The 12,146-nt window shown below is 36.5% G+C and overlaps 1 protein-coding gene across 32 annotated transcripts in view; it reads right to left on the reverse strand.

The window, feature by feature from the left end:
* The window catches only part of SLMAP (sarcolemma associated protein), a 163,667-nt gene that overhangs the window by 23,821 nt on the left and 127,700 nt on the right, over positions 1 to 12,146 (reverse strand). For all 32 annotated transcript variants that reach the window (XM_059663196.1, XM_059663197.1, XM_059663188.1 and 29 more), the window contains 2 exons: positions 6,935 to 7,015; positions 6,575 to 6,634 (listed from right to left, as the gene is read on the reverse strand). In XM_059663196.1, the coding sequence (XP_059519179.1) occupies positions 6,575 to 6,634; positions 6,935 to 7,015 (141 nt within the window). The remainder of the gene's footprint in view (positions 1 to 6,574; positions 6,635 to 6,934; positions 7,016 to 12,146) is intronic.

The following is a 12,146-nucleotide window of genomic DNA, read 5'->3' on the forward strand; positions in this document are numbered from 1 at the left end:
GCGATATGCAAATTAACCGCCAACAAAGACGGCTGCTAATTTGCATACTGCAGGCAGGGCGGAACAGCGCTATCCCGCCTGCTGCACCGCCATCTGGGTCTGATATTTGCGACCCGGGGCGGTGGGGCGGGACAGCACCATCCTGCCTGCCCTGCCGTCATCCAGGCCTGCTATCTGCGACCCAGGGTGGCGGGCGTCTGTGTGCGACCCGACCTGGGGTAGCCAGGCAGTGCAGCAGCGATCGGCCAGCCCACCCAGCCTCCATCCGGGCATTCCGTGTGCGACCCGACCCGGGGTGGCCGGGCAGGGCAGCAGTGATCGGCCGGCCCGCCCAGGCGTCCCGTGTGCGACCCGACCCGGGGAGGTAGGGCAGGCATCGAGGGATCGGGCCTGCCATCTGCCACCTGGGGAGTGGGCCTAAGCCAGCAGGTGGTTATCGCCCGAGGGGTCCCAGACTGTGAGAGGGCACAAGTGGGGCTGAGTGACACTCCCTCCACCCTCCCCTGCCAGTGCACACATTTTTGTGCACCGGGCCTCTAGTGTAAATATAAAATTCTAGAGTTTGATCATAGAAGTAGAGATATTGACTCCAAATCTTTACAAATTAAGTTTAATATAAACACAAATGACTATATTCAAACTAATCAAGTAGTCAATGTGTTGATCCTCTTTTCAGAAAACCAAGTGACTATTTAAAAGAAAAAAAAATTTTTTTTTGGCCAAAGACAAATGAGCAAATCTTTTTTCTGCTAAGGTTGATCAATGGCTCATTGTACTTCATAGGGTTCTGTGGGAAAATGCATTATTAGTTTATTATGGCTTGGGCCCACTGTCGTGGTACCTTACTTTTGTCACAGACTTTTTGTAACGATGTACTTCATAATCTTGGAAAAAGTCTTGTGATAAGTATCAGCTCAAAGTGTTTAGATGAAGATAAATGGAAGCCTTACTGAGCCAAATCTACTTTATTTAGCTGTGCAAGTCAGGTGGAAATAAATGTTTTTAGGAACTATGATAGCATGGAAAGAATAACAGATCTATTTTCCCTTTAACACAAATGCTTTATATTTAGAACTACCCGGTATATAGTATAGGCCAAGGGCTAGCTTTTCTCAGACTAAGGGTAAATCCTATAAAGAGGTCCATACCACACAAAAACCCACTAAATGAACCAGCCTTGTCACTTGCAATACCTATATTGATGATGTCCTAATTAAATTTCTTCAGAAGACTGGAGAGTAACTTAAACCTTCCCTTTGCTCTAAACATGGATGAGATGCTATGAACATCTGATTTGGTAAAAGACCAAATCAAAGCATTTTTCCCCCAAATTCTATTTTGCATATTTGCTGAAGGCTAATGTAGCCACAACATCTGTTAACTCGTCAATTGATAGAAGATCTGACTGAGGCAGTTGGCCAGGTGGGTGTATCCTTTTTTTTATTAATAGTACTCCTCCCTTTGGAAGGTCTGGTAGGTGCAGGCTTAGTTGAGGAGAACAACCTTTACAATGGAGAAAGACCATTTTTCTGTCGTGGGTATGTGCAGTCATATGAGACAGCTCTAGGCAGCAACCTCTTATTGTTGATTCTCACCCCTTTGCCATTCCTTCTGACCAGCTAGGCTCCTTCTTGATAACTGGATCTTTTATTGGCTCCTTTTCCTCCCCATTGTTTGTTCTTTCTCTATAATTTCCCCTTGCTATGATGGTCCATCCCTATGCATAGAATTCCCAAAACATGGTTAGATGCGCTGTCCAAAGTTTTCACCACGCCCAATTAAACCCTGTCAACACTATCTTCCATAAGACCATAGCCTCTGCATGTGTCTTATCTCTGTATTTCTTAGGTCAATAAATGTCTCAGAAATAAATGCCAATGACTCTCTAGTCCTAGTTTCTGTCTTGCACTTCTAAAGCATTTCTAATTCCTAGGATAACAATATGAAAAAAGGACACCTTTAAATGTGAAAGGGAGCACTTGTAATAATTATGCTGGGACAACAGGCACACCACGTCACCTTTCCTGTTCAACAAACTAGAACCATCACTTTCCTACCAGGATACCTCTTCTTCCAGAAATTATATCTGACTTTCATTTCTCTCTCATATTCTGCTTCTCAGGCCTATGAATTTCAGATAATTACCGAAGAAAGAACAACAGAGGCCAATTTTGTTCTTTTGTTTAAATTTCCACAGCGGCCATCCTAATTCAGACCGTCAATAATTACCTAAGTCTCCTTACCTCCAGCTTCTATCTACTCCAATTCATCCAACAAATCTCCCAAAAATACAGGTCTGGGCAAATTTCTGTGCTCAGAAGCCACTGAGTTTTGCCAAAATAATCACCCCAACTTAAAAAAACACTCAAATGATTATGTGAACAAACTTTAATTATACTGTACTTGTAAAACCCAACCCATATTATAAAGCTTGTAGTTTTTAATACTTTCTTTGAGAAGATATCTCTCTCTTATAATCCTAACCACTTAAAAATATATCTAAATATATTCTCCAAAAGTCGAGAACTAAAAACAAAAATAACTAATATTATTATTACCACACTGAAAATAATAAGTAATTCCTTAATATTAAGTATCCACTTAGTATTAAAACGTCCCATTGTCTCAAATTTCTTTTGCAGTTGGACTGTTTGAATGATGATCCAAACAAGGTTCACACATTGCATTTAGTTGACACATCTCTTAATCTCGCAATTTACTTGAAGAAACTGGGTCACTGTCCTACAGAATTTTCCACATTCTAATTTTGTTGTACGCGCACCACATTATTTTGAATGTGGCCCTAATCTTTAACGTCCTGCAAGTTGACCAGATTCAGGTTGTTTTTTAAATTATTGAACACGTCATATGTAATATGATAGATACGCTTTCAGCATCATCTCCAATGATACTTATTCCATGAGCTCAAACTGCCTTTCCTCCCCATCTTCTAAAATAAACAAAAAGAAACATAAAAAATCTGAACATTCTTACTCCCACTTTGACTCCTAATGGCAACATCAACAAAGAAGCAGTTTATCATCTGTAACTTTCCTATCACCTTTGACTAGAACTTTCTCAAACTCCAAGTACAGTCTTATCAGACTCTGAAACCATGGCAGGCCCTGGCACAGTCCCTAAATAGACCACTTGTGTTCAATACTACTTGGACTAAATTCTAGTTTTCTTTTTATTGGTTTTTAGGGAAATGATTTCAAGCACATAAAAACCTGTGGTTAAAGCCACATCTTCATTTCTCTTTCAAAAGTGGCATAAATTGGTTAAAAATGATTTTTATTTCAGGACAAAGGTACTATTGCTATCATCCTTTTATTTACATCTTATGGTGAATTTTTAATCTACTTTAGCTTATTTTCTTAACCCCAGATAACTAAAATGAAGAGTAGCATACTATAATTCTAAGTAAAGATTGGCTATTTTTTTAAAAGGAAAAATAAAATTTAAAAATAATGGTTCAAGAAGTCAGGCATAGGGGTTCAATGGGGAAAATAATGGGATTACTTAAATGTAACTCCTTTTTACAACTCTAAAGGTTAACATTGTAGTCTAATAATTTACTCTTTATTTAGGAAAAAAAATCTGTCAGCCTACTGAACTTACACAGATTACCAAGCACAACCACACATAATCAAGCAAAACCCAAATGTTTCTAGTAAGTGGTAGTGAATACATTATTTTTAAGAATTTACACAACTCTTACAAAAGAAAAAAAGCAATGGGAAAAACAACTATTTAGGGTCATGGTGACTTTCTTAGAAACATTTCTAAAATATGCCTGATTCTAAACTGGTTGATTTTCCTTTACATCTAATCAGTGACTGACTTAGTCTGTTCTTAAAATCAAGCTGCAAAATCTTTCAATAGGTGTTGATAAAGACAGTACTTCATTAACAAGAATCGGCAATTATATAGAATGTAAGAGAAGTTGGGGGTTCTGTTTTTGTCACCTTAACTTAAAGCAGCGGTTCTCAACTTGTGGGTCGCGACCCCTTTGGCCGTCGAATGACCCTTTCACAGGGGTCACCTAAGACCATCCTGCAGATCAGATATTTACATTACGATTCATAACAGTAGCAACATTACAGTTATGAAGTAGCAACGAAAATAATTTTATGATTGGGTCACAACATGAGGAACTGTATTTAAAGGGCCAGAAGGTTGAGAACCACTGACTTAAAGGAAGGTTAGGGAATTCTGACCCATCTTAACCAATGGCAACCCAAGCGATTACTAGCAGCATTAGTACACCCACCCTTCTTCCACAGGCACCTTGCATTGTCCAGTCTCTTTCTCTCCCACAACTTTCCCTTTTATGAGTACTTATACAGAAACGACTTAGCCTTACTGTGGTACTCAAGGATTAAAAAAAAAAATTTCCCTTGACATGTGGCAAAGTAACAAACAGATATTATTATTAACTATTATTAAGTTCTAAGTGGCTTTATTATGTGATTTATGAATTGGGCAGCATACCATCTAACAACTAGAAGGGCACGCTCTATTATTAATTTGAAAATATCCACCACCTGCTTTTCCCTAAAAGATAAAGTAGGAAATATTTCTTTTAAACCTCACAATCTTATTCAATGAGTGAAAAGTTACTATTGAACAGACAGGTCTATTTTTATCAATTACTATCATTATTATAATCAGTGTCTTCATTATGGTACCAATCTTAACATGTTATATTCCTAACACCATGGCAAATACATTATTTAATTTAATCATAACAATAACCTGATGAAGTAGGTTTTTCCCAGTCTGACAAATGAAAGAAAGGGAAGCACAGAGGTTAAGCAATTTGCCCAAGGACCTATCACAAATAAATAACAAAGCTGAGATTGAGCCCAGACCTCTTTGACTCTTAGCTTTTTGTTTAGAATGTTACTTTCCTAAAGCTCTTGTTGTTTTATAATTTTGATGTAAGAGGTCTTTTATTAATTCATTCAACAAATATGTAAATTTTACTGAACTTCTGGCAACAGGATAAAAACAAAATTTAGAACAGACTGACATAAAATTACAAAAGTACTAATAACAAGTTGAATGTAATTAATATAATCATAAATGCTACTTATAAATCAATCTGAACTTGGCTGCTAAAAAGATTTCTGGGAGATTTCTATAGTAAAAAAAGACCATAAGAACAGCTAATTTGTATGATAGGTTTTCATTACTCATTCACCTTCCCTCTTGTTTTCCTATGTTCCCACAAAGGCCCAGGGGTTCTGACATGTTTTCAGTAACAATTTTTTATATAATAACAATACTGTATTTCTGCAAAGAATCAGAAATGTTCCAAGATAAAATTTCTGGACTCTGAAAAAATTAATGTAGATTTATTATTTACAATACTAGAAAGAAATCATGCCTTTTTAACATCAAAGGTGACCTGCTGGAAACTATGCTCATACTTGAAGACAAGTTGGCAATTCCTTGCCTGGGCCTGTAATCTTAGGACTTTCCTTGGTAATGGAATTCAATCAAAGGTGGCTCAAAAAGCCATGTGCGTGAGCTTCAATATCCACATGGAAGGAAAAAGAAGGCCAGGATGTTCAGACTAAGGAACTCTAAGAGAATTTAAGTAATCTCTTTGTTAGCCACCCTCACTCCCCATCATTGCACCACTAGGCCAGCAGAAGAGTTATGCAGGGTGAAATTAAGGTTTCTATAAATAATCCAAAGCTCAGGGTCTGGACTGGAAGATCCCTTAATAGCCCAGCCAGAGCATAAGTATTTCTACAAAAAAAAAAAAAAAGAAACTTCCATAGACTGCTTCTGCTGCTGATTTCAGAGAACTGCCCAGTATTAGTCCATTGCTACCAACATGTTTAACCAACTGGTCTGAACTCACATCTCAATTTTCCTTATGTACACTAAGGCAATATAAGAGTCTAAATGCTGATAACCACAGATTTATAAATAAGCCAACCCAAGGCACTTCATTTTAAAAGCACTTAAATGTTGATTTATTGCCTATCCATTTCATTTTAAACAAGTAAATATCAATAAATAAATGTACTTCTTATTTAGAAGTGAGACAAATGAAAAAATTTATTACAAGCATTGCTTACTTTACCCCCACCCAAAATTTATAGAAGTGTCCTAAGAACCTGGGTATCTTTACTGGAGAAGAGAATGATGAGAAAATTAGGACACTTATAACTGCTATAATATGATAATAGAGCAAACAGGTGGTTTTCCCCAAGGAAGTTAATATTTTCACCTTTTACTAATTTATGTTAAAAGCAGCAATGAGTTTCTATCAGAGGCACCGAGGTAAACATACAAAAAATTGTTGCATATCATATTTTATCACTTCCTGCTTTGCCGACTGATAAACATTATTTTACAATTTAAATATTTTTTGTTTGAAGCATTGACACCAACACCAACGTTTTTAATTTTAGTTCCTGCTACTTTACAGAACCTATCTTACATAATCTTTTAACTAAAACTGAAAATCTCACGTTATACATGGAATTGATTTGTGGCAAAGGGTATGTAAATCTGATGCCCTGGTTTAAAATGTTATAAAAACATGTTAAAATACCTTTTAATAGGGATACTTTAGCAAGCGGTTCATTTAGGTCTTGCTCATCCATTTGGGCGTCTACAGAGGGAAAAAAGATAATTATAAACAGTAGTCAACTCTATCAGCAAGCTGTTACTATCAAAATAAATAACCGAAATTTATACTTCTATTGTATTTGAATAGTTGAAATTTATATAGCTATTTTATTTGGATAGTTTTATCCATATATTCAGGATTCAAGAAAATGATTTGGTAAATGAAAGCACTGCTTTTCCCTCAAATACAAACTTTGAAATCTCCACCCACATTAACCTGCATATCTAAACTGCTTGGAAATAATAACATCTGCAAATTAGTAAACATTAGGTTAAAACTCACCTGTAGTGTCGTCACTACTTTTTTCTTTGCTGGGACTCAGAGTATCTGATAAATCAGATTCCTTTGCTCTTGCTTGGTTTTCTACCAAGAAGGAAAAAAAAGCAGAATCTCATTATAATTAAATAGCTTCTATCAATAAAACTACTTTCAGGCTATGCGTGCTCTAAATCTACTGTTATGCAAAATACTTTAAAATGAACTCAGGTCACTAATCTCTTACTTCTTCACCACTCTAGTCCAAAATGGAATGCTGGTTATTACACGTAGCTCATATTAAATTATAATGTGGAGCATGTCTGCTGTGCAGAGGGCTGGGGCTTTTGTTCAAGGCTGTCCACTGGCCAACTGGAAACAAAAATGAAGCAAGCTTTGCTAAAGTATTTAGAAAACTGCAACAAATATAACAAAACTCTCAGGAAAATGTGGACATTTTATGAAGATGATGAAAGAAAATGGCTCTATTACATAAACAACACTAGTTTGTCTTAGTAATATTTATACATATAACAAAAGTAAAATAATTATTTGTTATAAAGGTAACACTTAAGACAGTAAAATTAACAGCCTTTAACTTATTTTAATTTTTTGAAAGCATCTTTATTTTATTTATTTATTTTGTTAATCCTCAACCGAGGATATTTTTTCCATTGATTTTTTTTTTTTTCCTTAAGAGAGACTGGAAGGAAGGGAGGGAGGGGAAAAGAGAGAGAGAAACATCAATGTGAGAGATGTCAATTGACACATCAATTGGTTGCCTCCCGTACACATCCTGACTGGAGCTGAGGATTGAACCTGCAACCCAGGTACACGCCCTTGACCAGGAATTGAGTCTGTGACCCTTAGGTGCTTGGGTTTAGGTTCTAACCACTGAACACCACTGGCCAAGGCAAGAGCCTTTTATATCTAAAGAAAATATAACTGTACCTGAACCACACTGAGAAAAAAACTTTTTAAAAAGTTTTTTATTTGCAAGTAGTGTGCTGCCTGATCCAATAAAGATATCCTAGGTATAGTTTTCAATGAAGTGCTCTCAAAAATCCTAACTGTAACTCCAACAATTAATTAAAGGTGACTGGGAATTAATTAGGCCCTAGATTCTCATCTAAAATACACATCTGTGGATACTATGATATGCATTATGATACTATTTACAGAGAGATGGTTATTTCTCTAATCATAATTCTTTAGCATCTCCCTGATCTCCATAAGCCAATTAGCCATAACCTTGTCCCTGCATTAATTCCCACATGAGCTCTTTTTCAATTAGGCCAGCCTCTTAGAGAGCCAATGCATGTCAGCTCATTATGACCTGCAATTCTTTGCTTAAGCTGAATTCCCCTAAACTCAACGACCATTCTCTCTACTTGTCCTATTCATTCTGCAAGATACAGCTCTAAGGAAGTCTTCATATCTATCTCCAGGATGCTGCTCCTTTTTATTGCATCTTCTTTATTGTATCATGATTTTGAAATTAATTATGTTCTATTTCATGCCATTCTGTGTTTGTACATATATATTATTTCTTTAGTGAGATTATAAATTCCCTAAGTATATGATTATTTTTTATTATGTTATACATTTGTATTGTTTGTGGTGATAATGTATCAAAACTTAAATGCACATATCCACTTTTCGTACTTTCCCTAAAGAAAAAATAAACTACATATAGTATCTATAAAAATGTTCACTGCAGCACTGTTTATTATGAAATGGAAAATATTCAAGATATATTGAGCCCGGATGGTGTGACTCAGTGATTGGGCAGCGACCTATAAAACAGGAGGTCATGGCTCGATTTCCGATCAGGGCACATACCCAGTTTGCAGGCTCAATCCCCAGTAGGGGCGTGCAGGAGGCAGCCAATCAATGATTCTCTCTTATCATTGATGTTTCTATTTCTTGCTTCTTCTCCCTTCCTCTCTGAAGTCAATAAAAATATTTTTTTAAAAAAGATATATTGAGTACTTTTAAGCAAAAATAAATCTGTTAAAGAACAGTATTTATAATATGACCCCGTTAAAATTGAAAACAGCTATACAACTAGCTGTGAAATTCTTTTGTATATATTTATTCAAATGTAGAAGGACCTACAATAGAGATACCAATAGTTACTCTGGAAACAGGGACATGGTAGACATTTACTTTCTAATTTCACATAGTCATAAATTATTTGAAAAATTATAGTGAATATATACTGTCTTATAATCAACTAAATTAAGGCATATTTTCCATTTTGAAAACAGTCAGAAATCTATCTAAAATCATTACTGTCAAAATTTAAATATAATATTAAAATATAACTTGTAATGGCTATTCCATTTAAGAACACCCCTAGAATTTGTGGCTTAACTTGTAAAAAGGATGATGGATTACAAAAAGCCTTTGCTTCTTTTCTAACTGTCTTTTCTTTTTTTTTTTTTTTTTTTAATATATTTTATTGATTTTTTACAGAGAGGAAGGGAGAGAGATAGAGAGTTAGAAACATCGATGAAAGAGGAACATCGACCAGCTGCCTCCTGCACACTCCCCACTGGGGATGTGCCCGCAACCCAGGTACATGCCCTTGACTGGAATCGAACCTGGGACCTTTCAGTCCGCAGGCCGACGCTCTATCCACTGAGCCAAACTGGTTTCGGCTCTAACTGTCTTTTCTAGTCAAAGGTTGACTACTGAGAGACGGAACTGAGATTAGAAGTGAAGTCACTGACCATGAAGGCCCATGGGCATCCAATCTGTTCTAGTGCATTCATAACGTGCTATAATCAGACATTTCCAAATGTCCTAGTTTTGATCACAAAGTTGTAGTCTCAAATAAGGCAGCTAGTACACCTAATCTATATAGATACAAAAGGAACCACTCTGGGTAACAGAAAGGAAAACAGAAAAGTGACTCTCTTCTGAATTTTATATTCTTGGCAATTTTATGATCAAGATATTGAGGTAAAACCAAGAGGGACATATTTTCAAAAGCATTCTTCTGGTTTAGAAAGAACATTTGTTTTATATTTAGAGTATTATCCAGGAAGGTAAAATTGCCTTAAAAGTTGGTCCAACCTTTTCATTAAGGTCTTACTAGAAAATAAGCTCCATGAAGGCAGGGATTTTTTTCAGTTTTGTTAATTGTTATACCCCCCCCCCCCCACACACACACTGCATAGAACAGTGCACAGTTCATAGTAGTTGCTTTTTAAAAAAGGATGACTAAAGGCACAAATCTACTGTAAATAAAAAAGCAAAGTAGATTTTTTATTTAGTCAACTCATGGTCCACCATATTTATGTACTGATATTACAGTTACTAGAGGCCTGGTGCACGAAATTCGTGCACGAGTAGGGTCCCTACGCCTGGCCGGTGATCAGGGCTGATCGGGGCCTTCCTTTGTTCCGCGCTGCCCCCTGGTGGTCAGCGCACGTCATAGCGAGTGGTTGAACTCCCTGTCAGTGGAACTCCCGAGGGGAAAATTTGCATCTATTAGCCTTTTATTATATAGGATTATATAAAGGCAAACCAAATCTATTTAAGAATGAAGCACAATGCCCTAACTGGTTTGGCTCAGTGGATAGAGCGTTGGCCTGCGGACTCAAGGGTCCCAGGTTCGATTCCGGTCAAGGGCATGTACCTTGGTTGCTGGCACATCCCCAGTGGGGGGTGTGCAGGAGGCAGCTAATCGATGTCTCTCATCGATGTTTCTAACTCTCTATCCCTGTCCCTTCCTCTCTGTAAAAAAATCAATAAAAAGAAAAAGAAAAAAAAGAATGAAGCACAAGACACAACAAATGACTGGTAAAGTTCCCCTATTCTTCAGCTATGAAGCAGCATCCAACTTTCTAGTATAAAAAGTCATTAGTAACCAATGTCACCCCAATCAATTTTAAAAATTTTTAAAAAGTCATTACTAGTTCGTTTTCTCTGCAGTATTTAATCATTAAGATACATACCAATAGTATACAGAAGGAAATAAAAATATAGCTACCAACATCAATATCAAAACTATTCCCAAACTGGGAAATCTACAACAAGGTGACTATTTTCACTGTATCTTTGAGTAGACATAACAATGGATGGGCAAAACAAACATATGGACCATAGACCACTTTGTATACCATTAGAACCAGGAAATAGAGCAAGGTTAAGGATCAGGATAAGAAGGAAAAGGAGAGATGCCAGGCTGGTGTGGCTCAGTGGTTGAGTGTCTACTCATGAACCAGGAAGTCAGGGTTCAATTCCCTGTCAGGACACATGCCCAAGTTGCAGCCTCAAAACCCAGTAGGGAGTGTGCAGGAGGCAGCCAATCAATGATTCTCTCTCATGATTGATGTTTCTATCCCTCTCTCCATTTCCCTTCCTCTCTCCGTAATCAACAAAAACATATTTAAAAAGAAAAAGAGAACTAACATTTGTGTGAATACCAGTATGGTGCTTCCTGCTTTATAAGCAATGGTTCATTAAATTCCCACAAAACCCTGCAAGTTATATATTACCAATCCCAGTTTACAAATGAGGAAACTGAGGTTTAAAGAACTAAAGTAATTTTCTGATGGCATATAGCTAGCGGTAGAACTTGAAGTTCAATCCAGCTGTCTACTACTTTCTTACTACTTTCACCCCTAAAGCAACTGTAAACACACATTAACTGCAAGTTGAGTAAGGGCTTAAACAAAAAGCATATGCAGCCAATGATTACATTTTGCATTAGGTAAAATATATGAAGAAAATACTAAGATTGTACAGCTGATAACTGGCAATTTCTAGCAACTGATACTTTCAATGCAGAAAATTCCCCTAAAAACATTACCAATAAAACAAAAATAACACAATTTGGCCAGATGCAAAAGAAAATACTTTATAGTCAGATATAAAATATTTAAAATGTAACTTATTTCAGCCATCTATTTTGTTACAAGTATTTCCTCTGCATGTTTACTGTGAGAAGTACTAGTAAAATGCTGATTGGAGACAAAAAATATCTCTGGGTATATAAAATTTGTATCTGTATTATTATTTTTAAAGGGTGTATTCTATTCTCTTGCATGAATTTATTTGCTATAATTTATTAATGGACACCTATGTTTTTCTCTTTTTGCTTTTTAAAACAACACTAAAACAGGCCCTGGCCATGTAGCTAAGTTGGTTAGAGTGTTGTCTCAATACGCCAAGGTTGTGGAATTTATCTCTGGTCAGGGCACATACAAGAATCACCCAATGAATGCAT

The sequence above is a fragment of the Myotis daubentonii genome, chromosome 14 (genome assembly GCF_963259705.1).
Source record: "Myotis daubentonii chromosome 14, mMyoDau2.1, whole genome shotgun sequence".
Taxonomy (NCBI): domain Eukaryota; kingdom Metazoa; phylum Chordata; class Mammalia; order Chiroptera; family Vespertilionidae; genus Myotis; species Myotis daubentonii.